At 40.3% G+C, this 27,466-nt stretch overlaps 1 protein-coding gene across 1 annotated transcript in view; it reads right to left on the bottom strand.

Moving 5' to 3' along the window:
- MYO1D (myosin ID) overlaps window positions 1-27,466 on the bottom strand; it is a 363,423-nt gene that overhangs the window by 104,405 nt on the left and 231,552 nt on the right. Inside the window, exon 21 of the mRNA XM_003933128.4 lies at window positions 5,566-5,720. Coding sequence (XP_003933177.2) covers window positions 5,566-5,720 — 155 coding nt within the window. The remainder of the gene's footprint in view (window positions 1-5,565; window positions 5,721-27,466) is intronic.

Here is a 27,466-nt window from a genome sequence, read left to right as displayed (position 1 = left end):
CTTGCTATTTCTACCACATCTGCAATAACTTCTTCCAATGAAGTCTTGAACTCCTCAAAGTCATCCATGAGAGTTGGAATCAACGTTTTCCAAACGTCTGTTAGTGTTGCTATTTTGACCTCCTCCCATGAATCACAAATGTTCTTAGTGGCATCTAGAATGGTGAATCCTTTCCAGAAGGTTTTCAATTTACTTTGCCCAGATCCATCAGAGGAATCACTATTTATGGTAGCTGTGGCCTCATGAAATGTTTTTTTTCTTTTTCTTTTTGTTTATTTGAGACAGATCTTGCTCTATTGACCAACAAGGAATGCAGCAGTGCAATCTTGGCTCACTGCAACCTCTGCCTCCTGGGTTCAAGCAATTCTCCTATCTCAGCCTCCCAAGTAGCTGGGATCACGAATGTGCACCACAACATTGGGCTAATTTTTTTATTTTTAGTAGAGATGGGGTTTCGTCATGTTGGCCAGGCTGGTTTCGAACTCCTGAACTCAGGTGATCAGCCTACCTCAGCCTTCCAAAGTGCTGGGATTACAGGCATGAGCCACTGTGCCTGGCCATTAAATGTATTTCTTAAACAACTGGCTTAAAAGTTGAAATTATTCCTTTATCCATGGGCTGCACAATAGATGTTGTGTTTGTAGGCATGGAAACAACATTAATCACCTTGTACATTTCCATCAGTGCTCTTGGATAACTAGATGCATTGTCAGTGAGTGGTGATGTTTTGAAAGAAAGCTTTTTTTTTTTTTTTTTTTCCTGAGCAGCAGGTCTCAACAGTGGGCTTAAACTATTCAGCAAACTACGCTATAAACATGTGCTGTAATGCAGGCCTTGTGTTTCATTTATAGAGCACAGGCAGAGTAGATTTTGTGTAATTTTAAGAGACCTCGTATTTTTGGAACAGTCAGTGGGCACTGGCTTCAACTTAAAGTTACTAGCATTAGCTCCTAACAAAAGAGTAAGCCTGTCCTTTGGAGCTAGGCATTGACCTTCTTCTCTCTAGCTATGAAAGTCTTAGATGGCATCTTCTTCCAGTTTAAGACTATTTTGTCCACATTGAAAATCTGTTGTTTAGTGTAGTCACCTTAATCAATGATCTTAGCTGGATCTTCTGAATAACTTGTCACAGCTTCTCCATCATCACTTGCTGCTTCACCTTGCACTTTTACATTATGGAGATGCCTTCTTTTCCTAATCCTTGTGAACCAACCTTTGCTAGCTAGCTTCCAACTTTTCTTCTGCATCTTCCTCACCCCTCTCAGCCTTCAAAGAACTGAAGAGAGAGTTTAGGGCCTTGCTCTGCATTAGGCTTTGGTTTAAGGGAATGTTTGGCTGGTTTGATCTTTTATCCAGATCACCCAAACTTTCTCCATATCAGCAATAAGACTGTTTCACTTTTTTTTATTATTCATGTATTCACTGGACTAGCACTTTTAATTTCCTAAGAACATTTCCTTTGCATTCATAACTGGGCTGTTTAACTTAAGAGGCCCAGCTTTCTGCCTATTCTCAGCTTTCAACACTGCCTTGCTCACTAAACTTAATCATTTCTAGTTTTCTCTTTTTCTTTTCTTTCTTTCCTTTTTTTTTTTTTTTTTTGAGACAGGGTCTTGCTCTGTCACCCAGGTTAGAGTGCAGTGGCACAATCATGGCTCACTGCAGCCTTGAACTCAGCCTTTTAAGTAGCTGGGACTACAGGTGTACACCACCACACTTGACTAAATTTTAAATTTTTTTGTAGAAATAGAGTCTCACTATGTTGTACAGACCATGGTCTGGAACTCCTGGCCACAAGCAATCCTCCTGCTTTAACCTTGCAAAGTACTGGGATTACAGGCATGAGCCATCATATCTGGCCCATTTCTAGGTTTTAATTTAAATTGAGAGATGCGCAACTCTCCCATTTACTTGAACATTTAGAAGCCATTGTAGGGTTATTAACTGACCTAATTTCAATCTTGTTGTATCACAGGGAATAAGGGAGCCCAAAAGAGGAAGAGAGATGACGGGGGAATAGATGGTCAGTGGAACAGTCAGAATGCATACAACATGGATCAATTAAGTCTGCTGTCTTACATGGGTGCAGTTTGTGTGCCCTGAAATGATTATAATAATAACTAAGATCACTGATCAAAGACCACCATAGCAGATAATAACAATATAAAGTTTTGGAATATTATGAGAATTATCAAAATGTGACACAGAGACACAAAGTTAATATATGCTGTTGGAAAAATGGTGCTTACAGACTTGTTCAACGCAGGGTTGCCAGAAACCTTCAATTTGTAAAAACCACAATATCTGTGAAGTATAATAAGGTAAAGAACAAGAAGATGAGGTATGCCTGTACTTTATTAAAGATTGCCTTCAAATGTTTTAGCAAACATAAAATTTGTGGGTGTGTACTTGGGGAGGCAGAAATAATGGGTTGAGGTTGAATAAAGACTGCAGGAAGTGAAAGAGAGACTAATTTATACTTAGTTGGATTTGTTTCAAGATTCATGTGAAATGCCAGGAAAGGTCTGGCTTCAGCTCATGGTGATGAGGAAAAATTTATTTGAGGAGAAGCTTTGTCTTTTTGTGTTTCCTTTTTAAATCATGAAACATTTCAAACATCAGTGTATTTTTTAACTAGAAGTTTGATTTGGGTCTTTTTCTTATACCTTCCAGATCTCTAGTTAATTTATAAACATCTGAAACTAGTTATAATGATTTACAATGTCTGTATTTGCTAATTCTAGTATTTTTGGCTGTTCTGGGTTGGTGTCAATGGGATGATTGCCCCCTCATAAAGGACTATATTTTCCTGCCTATTTCATGCCTGTAATCTTTGACTGGATGTCAGATGTTGTGAATTTTACCTGTTAGGCATGGATATTTTTGTATTTTTATAAATATTCATGAGCTTTGTTTTAGGATGTAACTAAGTTACTTGGAAGCAGCGTGATTCTTTTGGGTCTTGCTTTTCAGATTTATTAGGCGGCACCAGAGCAGCATTTATTCTAGGCCAATTATTCCCCCCTATGGAGGCAAAACCCTTCTGAGTACTCTGCCCAAATATCCTGTGAATGATAAAGTTCTCTAGTCTGCCATGTTAGATCAGAAACTACTCCCGGCTCTTTGTGAGGCTGGGCACTGTTCCCTCTGGTCCTCTTAGCTGGTTCTTTGCTCAGCCTTGGGAAGTTTTAAGCCCCTTCCCCCCAACTGCTGACAAGAAAACATTTCAGAATATACTTTAGGGAAATTATCTGGAAGATGAAGTATTGTTCTGAAGTTCATTCCCTGTCACCTTAGGATTTCCATAATTAACTCAGGGACAAATAAGATTATATGCCACAACATTATGCTTATAAAATACAATGTGAATTTCAATGTCATGCCAATGATACGATATTTGACAATAAAGGAAAATTGCTAAAAAAAATACCAAATTAACCTTTTCTCAAAAAGTCAATAGTAAGTTGATGACTATAACTCTAAGTCAAAATTTCAAGCCTGAATTTTCTGGGGGCTGGGAGGAAAGATTTTCTCTCTCATTTCCACTTTACTCTTAATTCATAAGATAGGAACATCAAGAATAAAAAAAAAAAAAGACCACCAAAAAAATCCTAGCACTTTGACAGTCTTCTCTTTACATTGATAAATTTTAAAGAAATTAAAAATTCTTACATACATTAAAGATAAAAGGTATATACCTAGAAATGTACCTCAGCATGCATATGCTAGCTAGGAAAAGAAAGCAGTGATGAAATCTATGGCCAGATTCACATATTTCTGTCACTTGTAGAAGGCACTTAATAGATTAGTATTTGCTAGATAGAGATAAAATACTTCAATTTTCCAGCAAAAACTATTGCATTCATAGGTACTGGTATCCAAATTAAGAGTAACAAATTAAAATTCCTTTAGCCGGGCACGGTGGCTCACGCCTATAATCCCAGCACTTTGGGAGGCCGAGGCGGGTGGATCATGAGGTCAAGAGATCGAGACCATCCTGGTCAGCATGGTGAAACCCTGTCTCTACTAAAAATACAAAAATTAGCTGGGCATGGTGGTGCGTGCCTGTAGTCCCAGCTACTCGGGAGGCTGAGGCAGGAGAATTGCTTGAACCCAGGAGGCGGAGGTTGCGGTGAGCCGAGATCGTGCCATTGCACTCCAGCCTGGGTAACAACAGCGAAACTCTGTCTCAAAAAAAAAAAAAAAAAAAAAAATTCCTTTAATTCTCCATACTTTGCTGTAACTAAATGTTAGCAGGAAAATAAGCCTGTTTATTTGAGTTATAGACATTTATTGCAGAGATGCCTTCTTTCTGTCTTTTCGTTACATTCTAAACTTTTAAAATTTTTCTTAGCTTTATATTTATTTGGCAGATGGAAGGAAATTTTCAAAAGCCTATGAATTTATTATTATTTTTGGTAATAACTTTGATTCTTATTTCTTCCCCACATATGACCATTAAGTATTATTTTACTATAGCATCTAAAATGATTTAACAATAGAAAATAAAGATCCCCTTTGATCTAGAATGCAAGGTTTAATAACATAAAATAAATGGTCTGTGCAGCCTGCCTCTAAAATTATGCTCTATAATATTGGCAAAAATGAACATAATAGAATTAAACATGTGGACATCTGATTCCAAATATGTGTTTGTCGGGAGAAAGAGAAGCCATGCCCAAACCGAAAAAAAAAATACTAATAAGGAATACTTGATTAATTTTGGGAGCTCGGGAAATGTCTTTTAGGAAGGAAAGGGAACTACAGTTGTATCATTTCTCAGTCACTGATTTTGATGAATGGTCTTCTTCTACCATCAGGGTGGGCTAGGGGAGGTGAAGGCAGTATGCCACAAAGAGAGCACTTGACTTTGGAGTTACACACCCACCCAAGTATCCCAAGACCAAATAGAAATCCAATCTCTGAAACAACTCCAATAAATAACCAGACAAAATCACTCCCCTGCTTAAAATTACCCATTCACTGGTCCCCATCACCCTCAGGACCAGCTCTGTTTACATTTATTATCATTGTTCACCCCACTGCCCCAGGTATCATCAGGGCTCCATATGAAGTTCTCAGATTATGCCACGTTCCATCATGACTCCATGTTTTTGCAGGGGTTACTACCTCTCTTAGGAATTCCTGTAGTCTTCATGCACTTGCATGCCACCCAAAATCTGCCTTCTAATTTGCTTACAGTCATAGTGGACACACAAACTGATTATACTTGGAGTAAATGAGAAGCTGTGATGAGACAAATATAAAGTAATTTGTCTATCTTTTGGATTTAATTACATTTGGATCGGCGGTGGAAAAAAAAAATCACCATTAGGGAAATCTCTCATTGTTGGTTCAGCTGGAGGCTGGAAAAGTAGAAGATCATTCCTAATCTTGAAAGTAAGCTGGGATGCTAATTTTACCTTCTGTGAAACAGATGATTTAAGTTGTATGGAGAAAAATAGCTCAGTGCATTAAAATTGGTGTAAAACAAGTTCAATGATAATTATGATGAAAGATTTCATATATTAAAAACCTGTCTTAGTTACAAAAATCAAACTTTACCTTTTGAAATGATTCACCAGCACACCAACAAGTTCTCCAATTCGACTCTCATGAGTTGGCTGTTTGCTGAAGAGGCAGACAATGAGGTCTTTGTTGTCTTTCGTATGGAACACTACGAGTTGGTCCTTTCCATTGGAGACACTCAGACCAGTCAACTGCAAAGAGATAATGCATGGAAAACTATTAGGCTTATTCTCAAAAGAATGAATTAAAAAATACATTTTGGAGCTGGGCACAGTGGCATGTGTGTGTAGTCCCAGTGACTTGGGAGGCTGAAACAGGAGATCATTTGAGCCCTGGAGTTTGAATCCAGCCTGGGCAACACAGTGAGACACCATCTCTAAAAACAACAAAAAAGCCATACATTTTTTAATGGTTTTGCTCAGTAACTCTGCTGACTTTAATCTTTATCAGTTTCATGGAACAAGTAGATGGAAGGAAATAATAAAGGGCAGAAATGAATAAAATTGGAAATAGAAAAACAATAAATAAAAATTAATGAAACAGAGTTCTTTCAGAAGATCAATAAAACTGAAAAACCTCTAGCCCAAAACAAAAAAAGAAAGAAGACCTTAATACCACTATCAGGAATGGAAGAGGGGCCATCTCTACAGACCACACAGACATTAAAAGGATAATTTTAAAATATTCGTACCAACTCTGTACAAAAATTTATTCAACAACTTAATTAAAATCAAATAATTCCTTCAGGGCCACAAAATACTAAAACTCTCCAAGAATAAATAACTTGAATAATTCTGCATCTGTTGAAGAAATTAAATTTATAGTTAAAAACATTTTGAAAAAGAAAATTCTAGTCCCAGATGATCTCACTACTGAGTTCCACCAAACATTTAAAGAAGAAATAACACTAATTCACCATATTTCTTCTAGAAAATAGAAGAGAAGGGAACACTTCCTAACTCATTTTGAAGTTGGCATTATTCTGATATCAAAAATAAACACCATAGAACAAGAAAACTACAAACTGATACTCTTGATCAACATGGATGTCAACAAAGTATTAGCAAATTAAATCCAACAATATATAAAAATGATAATACAACATGACCAATGAAGTTTATCTAAGAAATGCAAGGCTAGTTCAGTATTCAAAAACTAATCAAAGTAATGACAGAACAAAATGACAGGATAGTAGCACAGAAAAATTATTTGACAAAATTCAACATCCATCCATGATAAAAATTTCTCAGCAAACCAGGATTAAAAGGAAACTTAACCTAATAAAATGGCATAAAATGCCACAGCTAACATCATACTTAGTGAAGGACTGAATGTTTTCCCTGAAGATTGGGAGCAATGCAAGGATTTCCACTGTCACTGCTGCCATGCAACTTCATACTGGAAGCCCTAGCCAGTGCAGCAAGGCAGGTTAAAAAAATTAAAAAGCACCGGGTGTGGTGGCTCACGCCTGTAATTCCGACACTTTGTGAGGCTGAGATGGGTGTATCACTTGAGGTCAAGAGTTCGAGACCAGCCTGATCAATATGGTGAAACCTTGTCTCTACTAAAAATACAAAAATTAGCTGGGCGTGGTGACAGGTACCTGTAATCCCAGCTACTCGGGAGGCTGAGGCAGAAGAATCACTTGAACCTTGGAGGCGGAGTTGCAGTGAGCCGAGATTGCACCACTACACTCCAGCCTGGGTGACAGAACAACATTCCGTCTCAAAGAAGAAAAAAAAAAAGAAATTAAAAAGCATACAGATCGAAAAAGAAGAAACAAATGTCTCTGTTTTCAGATTACATGATCGCCTACATAGAAAATGCCAAGGGATCCACAAAATAGCTCCCAGAACTGGTAAGTGCATTTAGTAAGGTCAAACGATACAAGGCTGATATACAAAAATATTTCTATATTAGCAATGAACAATTTGAAACAAAAATTTAAAAACAAAACCATCTATAAAAACTCCAAAAACAAAAATACTTAGATATAAATCTAACAAAACACCTATCTGTAGGACCTACATGTTGAAAACTAAAAAATATTGAACAAGTCAAATTAAAATGCTGATGAAAGGAATAAAAGAAAACCTAGGCCGGGCGCGGTGGCTCATGCCTGTAATCCCAACACTTTGGGAGGCCGAGGTGGGCAGATCACGAGGTCAAGAGATTGAGATCATCCTGGCCAACATGGTGAAACCCTGTCTCTACTAAAAATACAAAAATTAGCCAGGTGTGGCAGTGCATGCCCATAGTCCCAGCTGCTTGAGAGGCTGAAGCAGGAGAATTGCTCGAACCTGAGAGGTGGAAGTTGCAGTGAGCCGAGATTGTGCCACTGCACTCCAGCCTGGTTACAGAGTGAGACTTCATCTCAAAAAAAAAAAAAAAAAAAAAAAAAAAAAAAAAAAAAAAAAAGAAAAAGAAAAAGAAAAAATAAAAGAAAACCTAAATAAATGAGAAATAATATCCTCGTGGACTAGAAAACACAACATTCTTAAGATACCATTTTTTCCCTATTGATATATAGATTAAATGAAATCCTAACCAAAATCCCAGCAAGATTTTTTGTAGCTATCAACAAGCAGATTTTAAAGTGTGTATGGAAAGGCAAAAGAATTAGAATAGCCATAAGAGTTTCGTAAATGAAGAATAAAGTTGCAGGACTCACAGTAGCTGATTTTAATACTTAGTATAAAGCTACATTAATCAAGACAATAAAGGAAAAGAAATCATAGATCAGAAACAGACCCACATGAATATGGCCAATACATTTTTCACATGGGTGCAAAGGCAATTCAATGAAGAAAGGATAATGTGGGCATCTGGATAACTTGGAACATTTGGATATCCCCATGCAAATGGAAATAAAAGTCTACCTAAGTCTCATATCTTGTAAACAATTCAGAGTGGACTACAGATCTAAATGCAAAATGTAAAACTGGAAAACTTTTAGGAGAAAACATAGAAGAAAATCTTTGTGATCTCTGGTTGGCAAAGATTTCTTAGAAATGACACAAAGGCACAATCCATAAAGCAAAATATTGATAAATTGAACTTCATCAAATTTAAAACTTTTGCTCTGAGGAAGACCCTGGTGGGAGAGTGAAAAGACTAGCCACAGACTGGCAGAAAATACTTGGAAAGATATGTCTGATAAAGGACTTGTATTTAGAATACATAAAGAGCTCTTAAAACTTAAGACTCAGTAAACATGTCGATTAAAAATAATAGGCAATACCACTGAAATCTCCTTTGACGTGATAAGAAAAAAAATATGTAAAAGATTTGAAATTGCTTCACTAAAGAAAGCATAGGAGTGGTGAATAAGCACATGAAAGGGTGCTCAACGTCAGTAGCCATTAGGGAAATGCAAACTAAAACTGCAATGGGAAACACTGCAAACCCACCACAACGGCTAAAATAACAAAACAGATACAACAAGAAAAAAGTGGTAATACTAAATGCTGGTGAGGACACAGAACAATGGTACTCACATGCAGTACTGGTGAAAATGTAAAACGGTACGGCCACTGTGGAAACAGTGCTTAACTCAAAAAATTAAACGGAGAATTACCATATGAGCCAGCAATCTCACTCCTAGGCAGGTATCCTAGAGAAATAAAAACTTAGCTTTGCATGAACATTTATACATGAATGTTTTTTATAGCAAAAGCTGGAAATAACCCAAAGATCCTTCAGTGTGTGCATGGATAAACAAACTGTGGTACATCTAAATAAGGGAATGCTACTCAGCAATGAACAAACTAATGATACAAATTACTGACATGCAACAATGTGGATAAATCTCACAGCCCTTATGGTTGAATGAAAGCAGCCAGTCTCAAAGGTTACAGCCTGTGTGACTCCATTTACATGATACTCTATAGAAGATAAAAGGATAATTAGGATTTCAACATGAATTTGGAAGGAAAAAAAAAAGAAATAAGAAAAAAGAAAGAAGGGAAAAAAAGAAGGAAGATACAAGGATAAGAATGGACACAGATCAGTAGTTGCCAGGGTTTGGGGTTATGAGGTGTCTGATACAAGGGAGCTTTTGTGGGTATGGAACTAGTCTGTATCCTGATTGTGGCAGTGGTTAGGCAACTTTTTGCACATATTAAGACTCAGAGACCTGTACACCACCACCTATGCAAGTAAATTATATTCACTGCATTTAAATTTTAAAAATTGAGCTCCCTGGCTGTTTTGATCTCCAGATATTCTACTTTGCTCAGTAAAGCAGAAGCCAGAGTGATTTCCTCATTCTGTGGTCTGTTCTTCTATTGCATAAATCACTGAAGTGCCACCTCCTGGCTACCACAGGTGCTATCAGCCAGGCGGGCAGGCAGCCTGAACAAGGCAGCCACTGGGGGATGGCACAGTGCCAGGCAGCCTGGGGTAGGGACAGGTGTGCGGAAGATGCTGGGAATGTGATCCCTGTTCTTGGGGGATTCACAATCCAGTTGGATGAGAGGAGATAAGTATCAAATAACTGAAGAAAAACACCTTAACAGTTTACAGATTTGGAATGCCACTTAATTCCATGGCTATATTTTACAGATAGAAATTGAGACTGAAGGAGGTCAGCTCGTCTGCAGGCCCAGGAACTAGAATTCAGACCTGCAGGCTGACTGGGATTCATGTTCTTTCCATCTCACCAGGCTTTTCCAGTATCATGTATAAATGAATGTAAACTCTATAAGTAAGTATTCCCATGAATACTTTTTCATAAGAGGTGAGTTCTTGGGTTCATTTTAAAGAATGCCAGGGTCAGTGCTTAATGGAGAGAAGGGAAAACATTAAAGAAATTGGAAATCAACCAATCAATGTGGCTCATGGGCTTTCTGAGGCCGTTGGTAAGAGAATATAGCAATCTCTCTGCAACTTAGATGTACTGGATCCAGATGATTTTTATATGATTAAATTAAAAAATATCGTTTTCATTTTTAAAAACATTTTATATCTATTATGCTTCACTCTCATTTGATTATTTTATATGTAAAATTCAAAATTGAATTTATGTAGCACTTCACAGGAGAGCTTGATTAAAGCCTAATGAAATGAGAATGGTAATAGCAATAACTGCCAGCATATCCCAGGAGCATTAGCTGCAGGGGTTCAGGGAAAAGAGACAGATTCAGCAAAGAATGCTGAAACCACAGGGATAGAGGATCCCTTCCTAGATACTGCCTGGACCACAGGACAGGAGCCAATGACTGTTCTCGGCTACCACCCCCTCAGTGGGTGGGCTTCTCTCTCCCTTTCCCTTTCCCTCGCTGTCTAGGTGGCTTTATCTGCTGTGGGTGGGAATTCTTCATGTGTACGCACAGGCCTAGTGGTGTGTCAGAGTCCCAGAAGAAATGAAGAAAAACAGCACTTAAGTTGCCCTGCAAGTCCCTATTGTCACCAAGGCAGGACAAACAGCACTCAGAATGTCCCCTTTAGTTCTGGAAGAAAGGATGGTAAGTGGGGATTAGTGGACTAAGGATGACCTGGGTGTTAATCCCAATTCAGCCTTGTGATCTTGAGTGACTCATTTAATTTATTATGGCATTTGTCTCCTTTTCTGCAAAATAAAGATAATATCAGGTGCCTTGTCTACCTTGCAGGGTTGTGGTAAGGATCAAATAGTAGCAACTCTGGAGTACAAAAAGTAAGTAAGTGAAAAAACCCTGTCTTCAAAGGTCTTACACTCTAAGTGAAAATATATCTACAAAACTTGATCACTGAAAATATAATTTTAAAACCTTACAACACCTCAGCTGGGGAAGGGGTCACTACCTCATTGCCTTTACACAGCCATAACACACAGATGCATGTCTCTAAACAAAAGGGAAACTCCTTATCAAGGCTTCCCTTGCCCCCATTGCCTCCTTATTTCTCCTAATCTATGAGAGTTCTATGCTATGACAAAGCTAAGCCTTCTTCTGTGGCCTTGAAGATTTGAACAGGACAAACCGAGTCTCTGACTGCAACCCATTCCAATTCTCCCAGCCTCTCCTTAACTAAGAAGGACCAAACAGTGAACACAACTAGATGGTAAAGAGATGGGCAGTTCCAGAAGAGGAGGCCAGTGTGAGAAGTCAGAGCAGATGTCCTCTCCTTCTCTGCAATGGAACGAGTGCAAGAGAGCAGAGCTCATTACACAAGAACATCTCTAATCCATATTATCATTTACCCAATAAGCACAATACAGATCGGTATTACAAAGAGAAATAATTCCAAAAGACAAATAAGATAAACCATAAACACAATGGAAGCAGTAACAGAATAGATACTGCAGAAAATGAAAGAATAATAGAAGAAAAGTTCCCAGTCTTTAGATAGAAAGGAACCAGAGTTACCAGCCAAACTTAGAGGATCTTATGGATGTGTAGCCCAGATAAGTTTTATATCTGTAGAATAAAGGAAAACATCAAGTATCTAGGCATATAAAAATAAGTTATCGGTCAAGAGATCGAGACCATCCTGGTCAACATGGTGAAACCCCGTCTCTACTAAAAATACAAAAAATATAGCTGGGCATGGTGGTGCATGCCTGTAATCCCAGCTACTCAGGAGGCTGAGTCAGGAGAATTGCCTGAACCCAGGAGGCGGAGGTTGTGGTGAGCCGAGATCGCGCCATTGCACTCCAGCCTGGGTAACAAGAGCGAAACTCCGTCTCAAAAAAAAAAAAAAAAAAAAAAAAAAAGTTATCTATATAGGAAAATACAATTAAGGTTTATATCCTTTTTTAAAAAAGAAACTTGGCTGGGTGCGGTGGCTCATGCCTGTAATCCCAGCACTTTGGGAGGCTGAGATGGGAGGATCACTTGAGGTCAGGAGTTTGAGACCAGCCTGGCCAACATGGTGAAACCCTGTCTCTACTAAAAATACAAAAATTAGCTGGGCATGGTGATGGACTCCTGTAGTCCCAGCTAATCAGGAGGCTGGGGCAGGAGAATCGCTTGAACCCAGGAGGTAGAGGTTGCAGTGAGCCGAGATTGCGCCATTGCACTCCAGCCTGGGCATTAAAGCAAGACTTCGTCTCAAAAACAAAAAGAAAACATATTAATTTTGTCATAATTCACAGGAGGAGACAAGTAAATCCATTTTATTCTTGATAACAATTAGGAAAGATCAGCTCAAATATTTAACAGTAATTATTAAAATTAAAAAGGATGTATAAGGTTCTAATTATTCGTAAAAAGAGAATAAATAAAACTTGACCAAGGCAGCAACAGAAAAGAGAATGCAATAGCATGGGGCCATAAAAAATATAAAACATTTGAATAACATGATTGAATTTAAGAAAAGTGTTTTTGTTAGTTGCTGTAAGAAACGTGAACAGGATTTAACTCCTTTATTGGATGATGAAGGATTATAGATTAAGTAAAAGACAAAATGTAACTATACTGTTTATAAAATTAAGATAAAAGCAGAAGTTTATGAATCAGAACAACATACATAATAAATTAAAGAACTGGTTCTTTGAACAGACCAAATCTACGGCAAAGTCTCACCAAGAAAAAAATAGGCAAAAACACAAGTATTTACCTTCAGGAATGAGAAAGGGATTTAAGGAAGGGTGTGTTGACTTTTGAAATTATAAGAGACCAGGAGCAGTTGCTCAGGCCTCTAATCCCAGCACTTTGGGAGGCTGAGGCAGGAGGATCACTTGAGGCCAGGAGTTCATGACCAGCCTGGGCAACATAGCAAAATCCTGGCTAAAAACAAAAATTAGCCGGACGTGGTGGTGTGTGCCTGTAGTCCTAGCTACTCAGGAGGCTGAGGCAGGAGGATTGTTTAGCCCAGGAGTTTGAGGTTACAGTGAGCTGATCATGCCACTGCACTCCAGCCTGGGTGACAGAGTGAGACCTGTCTCATTAAAAAAAAAAAAGAAGAATAAATTATAACAGAAAAAAACATTTGTAATTGTAATTTCATATTAATGAAATGCATGATTTTTTTTTTTTTTTTTTTTAAGATGGGGTCCAGCTGTCTCGACCAGGCTGGAGTGCAGTGGCATAATCTTGGCTCACTACAACCTCTACCTCCCAGCCTCAGGCAATCCTCCCACCTCAGCCTCCCAAGTCGCTGGGACCATAGGCACATGTCACCATGCCCAGCTAGTTTTCGTATTTTTAGCAGAGACAGGGTTTTGTCATGTTGCCCAGGCTGTCATGAACTCCTGAAATCAAGTGATCCTCCTGCCTTGGCCTCCCAAAATGCTGGGATTACAGGTATGAGCCACTGTAGCAGGCCTGAACTGCATGATTTTACAGATAAATATAAATTACTAAAATTGACTTAAAGATAAAATAATTAATTTCTAACTAGCAAAAAGTTTTTTTTTTTTTTTACATTATCAGAAAAACACTCTCCTAGTTCTTACTAGGCACAGGTTATGTTACAGGCTCAGGTAATTCCTATATATATATATTTTTTGAGATAGAGTTTTGCTTTTATTGCCCAGGTTGAAGTGGTGCTATCTCGGCTCACTGCAACCTCCACTTTCCGGGTTCAAGAGATTCTCTTGCCTCAGCCTCCTGAGTAGCTAGGATTACAGGCATGCGCCACTATGTCTGGCTAATTTTGTATTTTTAGTAGAGACGGGATTTCTCCATGTTGGTCAGGCTGGTCTCGAACTTCCAACCTCAGGTGATCTGCCCGCCTCGGCCTCCCAAACTATGGGGATTACAGGTGTGAGCCACTACGCCTGGCCAATTCCTATCATATTTAAAATGCTCTACAATATGGAAAAAGAAATCATACTGCCTTATTTTATTTATCCTGCTAGCAAAACCTGCTGAATCTCTCTCTCTCATACACACATGGACACACACACAAACACCCAGAGATCAATGTAACTTATGAATACAGATGCAAAAATCCAAAATAATTAATGAACTGGATTCAACAAGATAAACACCATGACCATGAGAGTATATTCCATAAGTGTAAGGGTGGATCACTAGTAAGAAATACCTCAATAAAACTCAGTTTATTAATAGGTCACATTTACATGTTATTGGTGTGCTTGGCCAACTAGAATGATCTTCTTGGGGTCAGGCTTGGTGGTTTTCACTTGTTTGAGTCAAGTAAGAAGTTTTGTATTTGTATTGTTTTTATTTTATAGTATACCATGGTATATAAAACAACACTTCATTTTACAGTAAGATAGCAAATACTCAAATGTATTTATTGCTATTTTATCACTATAATAATCGGTTTAATTTTTTTTTCCTCTGGAGCATCTTTGCTTCAAACTTCCTCCTAGTAGCAGCTGCTCCACAGTCTTCTCTCCTGGGAGACACTCTCCTCTTCTTTGGCTACTGCTCTCTACATACACCTCTAAGGGACTTCATTAACTTGCTATTCTTCCCAGCTCCCTCCCCCATCCTCTGCCCGTGTCCAAAGCTATGCCTGACATACAAAGAACTTTCATGAAATTGCAGTGGTCACTTTATTTGCTTGTATTTTGATATAGACACTTGGCTTTTTGGATGTACTATTCAACTTCTGTTGATTAGACTGCAGAGATAATGTTTATGCTCTTTCGATCTCAATTAACAAATTGATTTGGCTGCTCCTTGATGGAGAACATTCTGTTCATTCTGCTTTCCATTCAGAAACTTGGAAGACAGTTTGCTCTGGCTATCTGCAGGATACCTGGTGACTTCCTTTTCACCTTCTCTGTTCTCTGTTCATCTCTCTCTCCTAATATTCCTCCTTCTCCCTTCCCAGCCCCTCTCCTTGTTCCTTCTTTATTCCTCAACTAGCTGTAACTCAGAAAGCCCAGCTGTGTGGGCTCATTGTGGAAATAACAGAAGCTTTGGCCTAACTGAGAGTTTATCCTTTTACAAGCAAGTGTCTGAAAGCAACACATTGCTTGAGCCCAGAGCCCTCATGCAAGCAGGCTTGATGGTCTTGAGGTGCCGTGAGGTGGCCAAGCCTCAGAGGGGTCCTGTGCAGGTGCTCTGGTCAGCAGTCCTGGCTTGAGCACGGCCAGCCCTGGGGCCAGACAAGTGAGTGAATGAGGGCTCCAGTGACTCCACCTCTCAGTTATCAAGCAACCCCGCCTTTGAATCTTCCTGAGGGCCTAGACATTGTGGAGCAGAGGCATACTGGCCTCACCATGCCTCTTCCAAATTCCTTACCAACAGAATCCAAGAACATGATAAAGTAGTGGTTGTTTCATTCCACTAAGTCTGGGATGGATTGTTACACAGCAATAGTAATTGGAATAAAATCTTGGAACAGGAGTAGAGTGCTCCTGAAGCATTGTCCCAAATAGTTGGCACCGGCTTTGGGAAGCGGGTGGAAGCTGGAAAGGTCCTGAGAGACTGCTGGGGGAATCACGGCAGGCCTTAAAGACGGGGTCAGTGAAGGCCTGAGGAAAACAGGGAAAACATTATTCCCAGACAGAGCAAAGGGGACCTTTGTTGGTAAGTAGGAGAAAATTTGACAACACTGTTGCTTATGGGAAGGCAGAAAATAGAAAATGTACCTAACAAGTGTGATGATCTAGATAAGGAGATTTCTAGACAGAACACTCAAAGTACCATCTGGCTGCTTCTTGCTGTCTATGAAAAAAATGTGAGAAGAGAGAGAGGACCTTAGTAAAGAGCTGTTGCACTCTCATATAAAATTTAGAGGAAATATAAAGAAGCCTGCAATTGCTGGGCTTGAAAATAAAACTGTTTCTTATACCCAGTTTCTCCAGATGGCAAATGATTCTCAAATTAAGAAATGGTTTCAGGGCAATGGATCAAATCCAGAGTGGGATTGTAAAATCCTTTGTTAAAACCTTAGAAAGACCTAAGGTGTTCATAGTATCTTCCAGACAGACTACAAGAGTCACTAAAGATCTTCAGGGTACGCCTTACAAATTCTATCTGTTAAACAGGGCTCCTGAGTCTTAAGGGTCTTGTCCCACAGTAGCTCACAAGGAGCCCAAGGTATGGGAGAGTTTATTTTGCAGAGATTTGTGGGTGTGGTTTTTGTCTAATGGAGTAGATACACAGTGAATCCACCAAAATTTCAAAGGATTGGACTGAAAGCAACAGAGACATGACAAAATGCAACAGACTTTGGCCTCTGGCCCCAACCTTTCGTGGACAGGAAGCAGGCTAAGAAAGCTACTTGGCTGCAAAGACAGACGGCCAGTGACTATTACATTCTCCCCATTCCCTTCCTCTCTGAATAGAAGTGTCTGTGTAGGTATCCCATCCCTAGGTGACCACTGCACGTTGGGTATGCGAGGCAGATAACTTTTCCTTTTAGTTGTTCTTCAGATTTCAGAAACTTTGCTTAAGGAACTGCGCCTGGATTGAATTAGATGAGATCCTGACCCTTGACCTTAAACCTGGTATTATAAGGAGATGAGACTTTTGGGACATCTTGGGAGTGAGTAAACACATTTTATTTTATTTTACTTCATTTTTTTTTTTTTTTTTGAGCTAGGGTTTCACTCTGTTGCCCAGGCTGGAGTGCAGTGGTACAATCACGGCTCACACCTTGAGCTCCTGGGCTCAAGAAATCCTCCATCTCAGCCTCCCAAGCAGCTGGGCCTACGGGCATTTACCACCATATCCAACTAATTAATTTTTTTTTTTTTTTGGTAGAGATGAGGTCTTTTCGTGTTGCCCAGACTGGTCTTGAACTCCAGGCCTCAAGCAGTTCTCCAGCCTTGGCCTCCTAAAGTGTTGGGATTACAGGTGTAACCACAGTGGCTGGCTGTAAGTGCATTATAAGTCAGAGTAACGGAAATAATTTTAACCAGCACGTAGAAAGTGGAGGATTTAAAACAAGTTTACAAAAATTTTGACATTCCTTCCATAGAAAGATATTCTCTACCCCTTGAATCTAGGCTGACCACATCACTGGCTTTTGACCAATAAAATGCAACAGAACTGGGGCTGTGTGACTTCGGAGGCTAGCTCAAAAAAGACAATGCAGCTTCTGCCTTGTTCAATGGGACACACATGTTTTGAGCGCTAGCCACCTCATAAGAAGTTCGACTACCGTCAGTTGTGGTGGCTCATGATTGTAATCTCAGCACTGTAGGAGGCCAAGGCAGGTGGATCACCTGAGGTCAGGAGTCCAAGACCAGGCTGGCCAATATGGCCGTTTCTATTAAAAATACAAAAATTTGCCAGGCATGGTGGTGCACACCTATAGTCCCAGCTATTCTGGAGGCTGAGGCACAAGAATTGCTTGAACACAGGAGACAGAGGTTGCGTTAAGCCGAGATCACGCCACTGCACTCTAGCCTGGTCAACAAAGCAGACTCTGTCTCAAAAAATAAATAAATAAAATAACGAAGTCTGACTAACCCGAGGCCACCTCGTTGTGAGGAAGCCAAGCATCTCCAAAAGGCCTCACAAGGCTCTCCAGTCAGCAGTCCAAGTGTCTGAGTCCTCCCCACCAAGGTGTCAGTTACAGGTTACAGTAAACAAGCCTTCAAACGGTTCTAGTCCCAGCCCTTAAGTCACCCCTTGTCTTCAAGTTTTCCCAGCTGAGGCCTCAGATACTGCAGAGCAAAGAGAAGCCACCTGCTTCGCGCTTTCTTTTCTTTTCTTTTTTTTTTTTGGGAGACAGAGTCTCACTGTTGTCAGCCTGGGCTGGAGCGCAATGGTGCGATCCTGGCTCACTGCAACCTTTGCCTCCTGGGTTCCAGCAATTCTGTCTCAGCCTCTCAAGTAGCTGAGATTACAGTTGCCTGCCACCATGTCTGGCTAATTGGTCTGTATTTTTAGTAGAGACGGGGTTTCACCACGTTGCCAGGCTGGTCTCCAACTCCTGACTTCAGGTGATCCACCCAGCTCAGCCTCCCAAAGTGTTGAGATTATAGGCGTGAGCCACCGTGCCCGGCCCGCCCTTTCTGAATCACTGACCTGAGAATCACTGACCACAACAGAGAGATGCCTTAACTTTGTAAATGCATCATGGAAAGAATGCATAGTTTGGGATAACTAAGAATTACTTCCTTTACAAACAGGTAGTCACTTTCAACAATTTTTAAAAATTAGTTTAACACATCGGATAAATGCTAAAAAAATATTTTCCTACCTCATGAAACGGAATAAAATTCTTTTCCTTTCTCAGGGATTCAGAGTTATTACGGTGAATGTTAATTAGTAAGTATGCTTTAAAACAGATACATCTTCAGGGCTACTGGGCTCTCTATGACTGTACGCCTGGATCCCATGATCCAAACATCATACCAGTATGTGTAAGCCACATGCTGTTTTAATGGTAAAACAAAACCTTTCTACAAAACACGGACCTTGAGCAGTAATGAAAAACTGTCTTGAATCCAGTATAATCGACTTTATTCCCAAGTGCCTGTTGTGAGCCTAGTACTATTGATCAACATTATTCAGGTCAAGGAAAATAATTGTAATCAACTGATTAAAAGGGCTAAGTTTATATCATTGATTGACAAGGGCTTTCAACCCTTGATTTTAACAGCTTGATGAAAGCCACTCAGCAAAACTCTTCAGTAAGTTTCCAACACCAGTTCACCTCATTGCACTGAATAAATAAAACATCTCCATATTCAACTTCAATTTCTTCCCAATAGTCCAGATCCTGAAAGGGATCAAGGGCACCATCAAGAAGAAAATTTACAACCTACATAACGTTCTCATCACAATGGACTTTGTACTTAACAAAATTAAATACAAATTCCTCTAGAGAGTGACACACAGGAAGCTGGGCCTCCCATAACCTCCTCCATTAATCAATTATTATTATTTTTTTGAGATGGAGTCTTGCTCTGTTGCCCAGGCTGGAGTGCAATCGCACGATCTCAGGTCATGGCAACCTCCGCCTCCCAGGTTGAAGCAATTCTCCTACCTCGGCCTCCTAAGTAGCTGGGATTACAGGCGACTGCCACCACACCTGGCTAATTTTTGTACTTTAAGTAGAGACAGGTTTACCATGTTGGCCAGGCTGGTCTCGAACTCCTGACCCCAAGTGATCCACCCGCCTCAGCCTCCCAAAGTGCTGGGATTACAGGCATGGGTCATCACACCTGGCAACTCCTCAATTAATTTAAATGTTTGGCTAATTTTTTCCTTTTGTTGCAAAAACTTCATTTGTAGCAAGCAAATTTGGCTTTTTCATATTTAGACTAAACATCAAATTCCTTACTAGAAAGGTGTTTAGAACCTACTAGGTTCATGGGTACTAGCCAAATGGGTAACTGCCTTCTTTTTATTAAAATCTAAGGTCAGATAGTGCCTGAATATTTGGCAGTTTGGGTTCCTGGGCTTGTCTTGTAACTTGGAGTTTAGTAGTTCCACAAAAAATTCAATTTGAATTTGAATTCCAAATAGATTGCTCTGAGGACATAGCTCAAGAAATCACTTCAACAAGTTTTTAATACCAAGCCATCTAGTGGAACTGAATTAAATCTCTGAGTCTTCCTGTACTTTCAGTTTTCATATATTGCAACCATCAATATGCCTGCCTGTAAGAGAGTGACTTCCTTTTAATTACTGCTTCAGATTTATTGTTTCAGGCTTGGGAATAAGATAATCAAATTCATCAGAAGGGTACATAAAGCAAGACAAATGGTCCAAGAAGGTGTCCCGTGGAAAGAACATACAACATTTGGCGCACAAACTCTGTCCCATCTACTTTGACTTTGTCCCATCTATTTGGGAGGTAAAAACATCCTCCCATTTTCATTCTGATTACAGTTCATTTGGGCCAATGGCTTTCAACCATGGCTGTATATGAGAATCACAGGGAAGACTGTAATATATTTCGTCTGGGCATCTGCAGTTTATAAATGCTCCCCAAGTGATTCAAATCACACGTAACCATTGATGTAGGGAAAACTACTAAATAATTGGGTCCTGGATAGTCAAATTATTATTTTACAAAGCTAATTATTTTACTAATTGAATCAAGTTCTGTATTATCTATTTTAAATTTATTTTTTTCTCTCTCTTAAAATACCAACTTAATTAAGTTGCTTTCCTTATTAGTCTTTAATTGAATTTTTTTGCCTTACAAATTAATGACTGTCTCAATGCAAAATGAAAAATGATTCACTCATCATTTTAGGCTTCTTTTCCTTATCCTGTTTTGAGTCAGTATACACTAACAACTATTCTGGGTATGATAAGTGTTTTTTTTATTGTATCCCGGTCATTTTGGATATTGTGTTATGAGACTCTGGATCTTACTAAAATCTTGTCTTTTAGTAGGCTTCTACTAAAAGTGGGCCAGGAGGAGAAGGGGAGGACCAATGTTTTACTGCTGGATGGGAGTAGAAGTCCAGGCCCCTTAACATGGCTTCCACTGACACCACGCTGGGGAGAGTATGAGAGGCGACTCACAGCCTCCAAGAGGGGGTGGAAACCTAGGCACATCCTTCAGCTTCCACTGACATCCTGAGAGGGGTTGGGTACCTCATTACCCCTAGACTCCCCACTGAACTTCCTTGATACCACCACAGCAGGAAAGGGTCAGGAGAAGGGTACCTCTTTACTGCTGGGCGAGGGTGGAGGGCTAGGCTTTTCACTAGGCCTTTGCTGATGAGAGCTGGAGGTAACTGCATATTTTCCCCTGGTGCTTTTCTAGAGAAGGGTGTTTATTGTCAAAAAGGATTCTGTTTTATTAGGCTACCCCTTTCCTGCACTTTCGGTAAGAGAGAGCAGGCTCTTCTCTTCGCCCGCTGGTGTTTCTGGAATGGCAGGCTTCTCCAGCATCCAGTCTGGGATAGAAAGGAGCCAAAAAGAAAGGTCAGGGAAACCCTCTCTGCCAAGTTCCTTTGGAGTCCTGAAGTCCCTAGCTGGTCCACCTTCCTTTCTCTAGCATTCAGAATCTTTCTAGATTTGTTTTATAATAAAATGTCTAGGGTTTTTAGCTGTATTTTGTGAGACAGGTAGGGAGAAATGCATCTCTTCCATTTTATTCAGAACTGGAAAGCCCAACTTCTCATTCTAGATAATGCCCCAAACAAATTAGAAATGTAGTTTCTCCTTAGGGGCTTCATGATGTAAGTGAGGGGCAAGGAGGCACAAATCACAGGCTGGACAATGGGAACCACATTTGGAGAGAAGAAAACTGCATGTTTTCCTCTCTTTAAAATGTTGATAATTTCTCAAACGTGCAGGTCACGCTTAGACTTTTCTCTGGAGCTTCAGATGGGCATTTCTGCCTGTCTAGGGAAAGCACAAACAGAAGTCTCCTGGAGAGCCCAGGGGGACTGCATATTTGACCTGGACAAAATGACACTCATCACCTTACCCTTACTACTCTTCTTTCTCAGGGCCATATCTCAATAAAGTGCCACCAGCCATACCACCTCCAAAGCCCAAAAGAGAACGCCTCTATTTCTCCAACTCATCCATTCTTACCTGGGTGGCAGGCACAGGCTCTGAAGCCACACTGCTCAGGGCCCAATTTTGTCACTACTTCTAACTGACTTTATATCTTCAGATAAGCCCTATCAATGCTCTGTGCCTCAGTTTCTTTACCTTCAAGTGGGGTTAATAATACTACCTAACTCACAGGGAGGATGAAAAAATTATCTAAAGTAATACAGGTAGAAAATTAGACTAGTGCCTGGCTCATAGGAAATATATTTTTTAAAAAATGTTAAACTTAATTAAGAATAATTCAGAAACCTCTTACATCTCGTATCTTCTCTCCATTTCTGGTGTCACTTTATCTGTTGAGATTATTCCAAGAACCCCTGAAATGATACTTATTTCACCAGCCTCTTGTCACTTTGGTATATATTTGGAATGCTGTCAGAATTAGCTTCCTAAGTACACAAACCTCATCACGCCACTTAAAAGTGGTTGCTCTGCATTGTTAATAGCACTAGAGCACACGTCCCTTTTAAGAACCTGAAAAAACTGATGAGAGCCCAGGGCAAACACGCACAAGCATCTGCATATACACGTTGAGCATACCTTATCCAAAGTGCTTGGAACCAGAAATGTTTTAGAGTTTGCAGTTTATTCAGATTTTGGGATAGTTGCATATATATAATGAGATATCTTGGGGATGAAACCCAAGTCTAAACATGACATTCATTTATGTTTCCTATAAATCTTATCTACACAACCTGAAGGTAATTTTATTTCTCCTTTGGGGATATTGAATAAGCTGTGCTGTGTGCCCGCGTTTTCATTGCAACCCGTGACATGTGGTCAGATGTGGAATTTTCCACTTGTGGTGTCATATTGGTGCTCAAAGAGCTTTGGAATTTGGAGAGTTTTGAATTTTGGATTAGGGATGCTCAACCTGTACGTATGAGCCTCCTCAAATGTTTCCTTGTCCTGGAAAGCCATTTCTGCCATCTTCTGTGTAGTCTAAGAGCACTTCATGCTCACCTCTGCGTTTGCATTTAACAAGCTTCATCGTATTTGCCTCTCCCACTAACCGACAAGCAGAAGCTGCATCTTTGCATCCTTATTTCCCTGCTACCTACCGGGTAGGTGGTAGATGATGGAATGTACTGAATATGTGGAAGACAGTAAAAGCTCTGGATGGGTTCAAAAGGTTCTCCTTGCTTAGGAGACTGATGTTTCCCATGTGTTCCTCTTTATCAAAGCCAACCCTTAATCACAGCCTTAAAGCTTTATTCTTACTGGTTACCTTGCAGGTACTTTCTCCTTTCTCTCCTTCTCCCCCTCCCCATGCTCTTGTCCACTCTCATGGTTGCACCTACCACACATTAATGGCTTCCAAATCCATGTCTCTGCTAAGGACTGAATGTTTGTGACCTCCCAACATTCACATATTGAAACCATAATCCCTAGTGTGGTGGTATTTGGAGGTGGGGCCTATGGGAGGTAATTAGGTTGTGAGGGTGGAGCCCTCATATTGGGATTGTCTCTACAAGAAAAGACAGGCCAGAACCTGCTTCCTTCCTCTCTTACCCATATAAGGATACAATGAGAAGGCAGTCTGTCCTCTGTGAACCTAAAGGAAAGCCCTCATCAGAGCTCAAGCTGGTACCCTGATCTTGGACTTCCAGCCTCTGGACTAGAAGAATAAATTCCTGTTGTTTAAGCCACTCAGTCTGTGGTTTCTTGCTACAGTAGTCTATGCTAAGACAGTCTCCATTGAAGGTTGCTCTGACTGTGTATTGGGCCTTGAATCAAATGAAGCCCATTTGAGACTGAACTTTCTCACACTCTGCTACCACATCCCTGCTTCTTTTCCTCTATTTCCCAACTTGGTGAGTCAGCAAGGACCGTTGCTCTAGCTTGTAAACAGGTCTTGAACCCACCTCCCCATCTTTATGGTCCTGCTTGAGTTCGGGTCCTTGTAATTTCTTAAGCAGCCTCTTAACTGCTTTTCCTGTCACCAGTCTTGACCTCTCCAACTCAACCATCAACATGCATTTACTGAGCACATGCATTTACTGAGCACCTACTGTATGGCAGGCAGTGTTCTGGGAACAGGAGAGCCCCCGAACCTTCTTCCATGGAGTCTATGTTCTAATGGGGGTGTAAGGGAGCCAGACTGTAAAGAACTCTAATAATGTGACAGGTGTCACATTATTCTATGAAGAAGAATAAAGTGTGTAAAGGGACACAGAGGGGTAAGATGGAGTTGCGGGTATCATTTGGAACAACACTTTTAAGGTTATATTTGGGTAGAGGCCTGAATGAAGTGAGGAAGCCATTCAGTTATCTGGAACAACACTCCAGGCAGAATGAAAACAGAGAGCAAAGATTAGACAGTGAGGGTACTGAAAGCTGACTTCATCAGACTCTGATTTCTACAGGCACGGGATTGCCAGTTTGCAAGGGGGCAAAGAGAAGTTTCTAATTATGGAGCATTTGACTGTGTGATAAAAACAATGCTGAAGACTTTCCATGTATTATTTCATACAACTAATTTTGGGCTTCAATATTCCACTAAGGGGGGTGCTACTGCTAAGATGGGGCATGAATTCAACAGCCACCCATCTGCTTCCACATACCTTAACACTTGTGTTGCCAGACCCCACTGGGGTGTGATTTTTCTTTTGTCCTTTACCATTTGTAGTGTAATGATCTTTAAATGCAATATAAGATATTTTTACAACTCAACAAGCTTTGTGAAAGGCTATGAGATGGGATGGTAAGGGCAAACATAAGAGGTGGTTCCCAAGAAGCAGAATGGCTGCTCCCTCAGCAGGAGCCAAAGTAGTAGTTCAGCTAACTCAGGAGAGAGGACCCTGAGCCTGCCAACTTTACTTGCTCCTACTAGCTATACCTTAACCATGGCACACTGTAAAGGGGTCTATGCTTAGATACGATTCTGATAAAATGAAATCCTTCCAATGTTTATTATATTAAAAAATCGATTCGCCGTGTAGTGCAGAACTTCATCATGACAATTCTGTGTAAAGAAAGTTAGCTCTGGACCTTAGCCAAAAACAAGGAAACAAATTCATTTATTTAATGCCTATAGTCCAGGAACAGCATAGGTCACCTCCCAGTGGGGTGTGTGTGTGTGGTGGTGGTGGGGTTGTTGCCAAGTGAGACACTATATGCAGATGTCCCGTATAAGGAATGAAAGTCACCAGATACCAGGTGATTTCTTTATCTTATACTACTCTTGCTTAAGGAAAATTTTTGATGAGACTGTCCTCAAACATTAAACCATGGTCCACGACTTAAAGAAGATCTAATTTTTGATACAGATCACAGGATCATGAGGCTTTCTAGAAAACACACACTTTCTCCAACTCTGTCTTAGTCCATTTAGGTGGCTATGACAAAATACCATAAACTGGTTCCTTATAAACAACAGATATTTACTCCTCACAGTTCTGGAAGCTAGAAGTCCTAGAAGAGGGTGTTGGTGGCCCTCTTCTAGATTGCAGATGGCCAGCTTCTCGTAGTATCCTCACTTGGCAAAAAGGCAGGGGTCTCTCTGGGGCCTTGTGTATATGGTCGCTAATCCCATTATGAGGGTAGAAACCTCCCAAAGTTCCCATCTCCAAATTCCATCACCTTGGGGGTTAGGATTTTGACATGTGAATTTTGGGGGAACACATTCAGACTTTAGCATTCTGTGTCTCTCTATCTTTCACACACATACATGTAAGTGAGAAAACACTCTAATGGCAGAATTGAATTTGGGGGTAACTCCAACTTTTAACAGATGTTTCCAAGAAGTAGCCAAAACAACAAACATGAAAAAATTTGGGGAACAGAATAGTTAGATAAGTGGTTCTCATCTCTGGCTGCATAGTGCAGTCACCTGGGGAGCTTTATTTATTTTTTCTTTAATTTTTTTTTGCAGAGACAGTGTCTTGCTATGTTGCCCAGGCTGGCATTGAACTCCTGGGCTCAAGCTGTCTTCTCACTTTGGCTTCCCAAAGTGCTGGATTATAGGTGTTAGCCATCGTGCCCAGCCGGCCTGAGGAGCTTTAAAACATGCTGATCCCTAGGTCTACCAGCAGAGATTTGATTTCATTGATCTGGAGTATGACCTGGGTAACAGAAATTTTAAGAACTCTCCAGGCCATTCTAATGTGCAGCTAAAGTTGAGAACCCCTGAGGTAAACTACTAACATTTTTTATTTGGCTTTAAAAGTGGAAACTAAATAAAATAAAAATCAAATCTTCTAAATAGCAGGTTAACAGTAAAACCACTATATTTTTCCTGCCCTTGAGACTGTAGTACCTTTTCTTCGAGAAGGCAGGATTGCAATTGACAGAAACAAATGGTACAAATAACAGTACAAAGTGGCACCTCTCTTCAAAGGTGCTGGTTTTTTCCCTCCTAAAAGAAATGAAGACGTTTTCTTTTTTTCCTATTTAAAATCCTTTTTTTTGAGATGTTGCCTTGTTCTTGTTGTCCAGGCTGAAGTGCAATGGTGTGATCTCTACTCACTGCAACCTCTGCCTCCCGGGTTCAAGCAATTCTCCTGCCTCAGCCTCCTGAGCAGCTGGGATTACAGGTACCCACCACCCATCTAGCTATTTTTTGTAGTTTTAGTAGAGATAGGGTTGCACCGTGTTGGCCAGGCTGGTCTTGAATTCCTGGGCTCAAGTGATCTGCCTGCCTTGGCCTCCCAAAGTGTTGGGATTATAGGCGTGAGCCACTGCGCCTGGCCCTCTTTTGTATCCCAGTGGACCTTCAGAGCCCTGGATATGCACACCAGGGCCAATACGCACACTGTCATCTTGATTATTCAGTTTTCTGCGGGCCTACATGTCACTAATCCTCAAAAGGTTAAGACAAACTGTTTTAGAAGGCTATTATTAATGTAAGAAAGACATAGACAGATTAATAAAATGGGAGAGAGAAAGAGAGCAACTTTGGTAATTAAGTTAGGTAGAAAGATACCTAACTTTGTGGCTACCTCTGGCTTTGAGATGAGAAGAACCTGCACTGAAACAGTGTGCTAGTGATCAACTTCTCAGAGAATTTATTTCTTCATCTATAAAATGAGACTTACTTCCTGACCAGGATTCTTATAATGATTGAGATACAGTCTGGTCAAAAGACTTAAGAAACACCTGGCGTGACACATGTGATGAATGTTAGTTCTGTTATTTCTTTCCTCTTAAAACAGAATTTTTTTTTTTTTTTTTTTTTTGGTTGGGTCTCGCTGCGTTGCCCAGAGTGGGGTGCAATGGTGCAATCTCAGCTCACTGCAGCCTCTGCCTCCTGGGATCAAGCAATTGTCCTGCCTCAGCCTCCTGAGTAGCTGGGACTACTGGCTGATTTTTGTATTTTTTGTAGACACGGGTTTTCACTATGTTACCCAAGCTGGTCTCAAACTCCTGAGTTCATGTGATCTGCCTGCCTCAGCTTCCCAAAGTGCTGGGATTACAGGCGTGAGTCACTGCTCCAGGTACCAAACAGAATTTGAGTTTCATGTGTTATATGTCAGAAGGAGTGACAGGTAGCAGGTGGCTGTTGGAACTGGGGAACTGGCCTACGTCAAACACACTCAGGATAGGGGGCTAGGTCA

The sequence above is a fragment of the Saimiri boliviensis genome, chromosome 17, assembly GCF_048565385.1.
Source record: "Saimiri boliviensis isolate mSaiBol1 chromosome 17, mSaiBol1.pri, whole genome shotgun sequence".
Classification (NCBI taxonomy): domain Eukaryota; kingdom Metazoa; phylum Chordata; class Mammalia; order Primates; family Cebidae; genus Saimiri; species Saimiri boliviensis.
The sequence above is the reverse complement of the archived record's forward strand: the minus strand, read 5'-3'. Positions and strand labels throughout refer to the sequence as shown.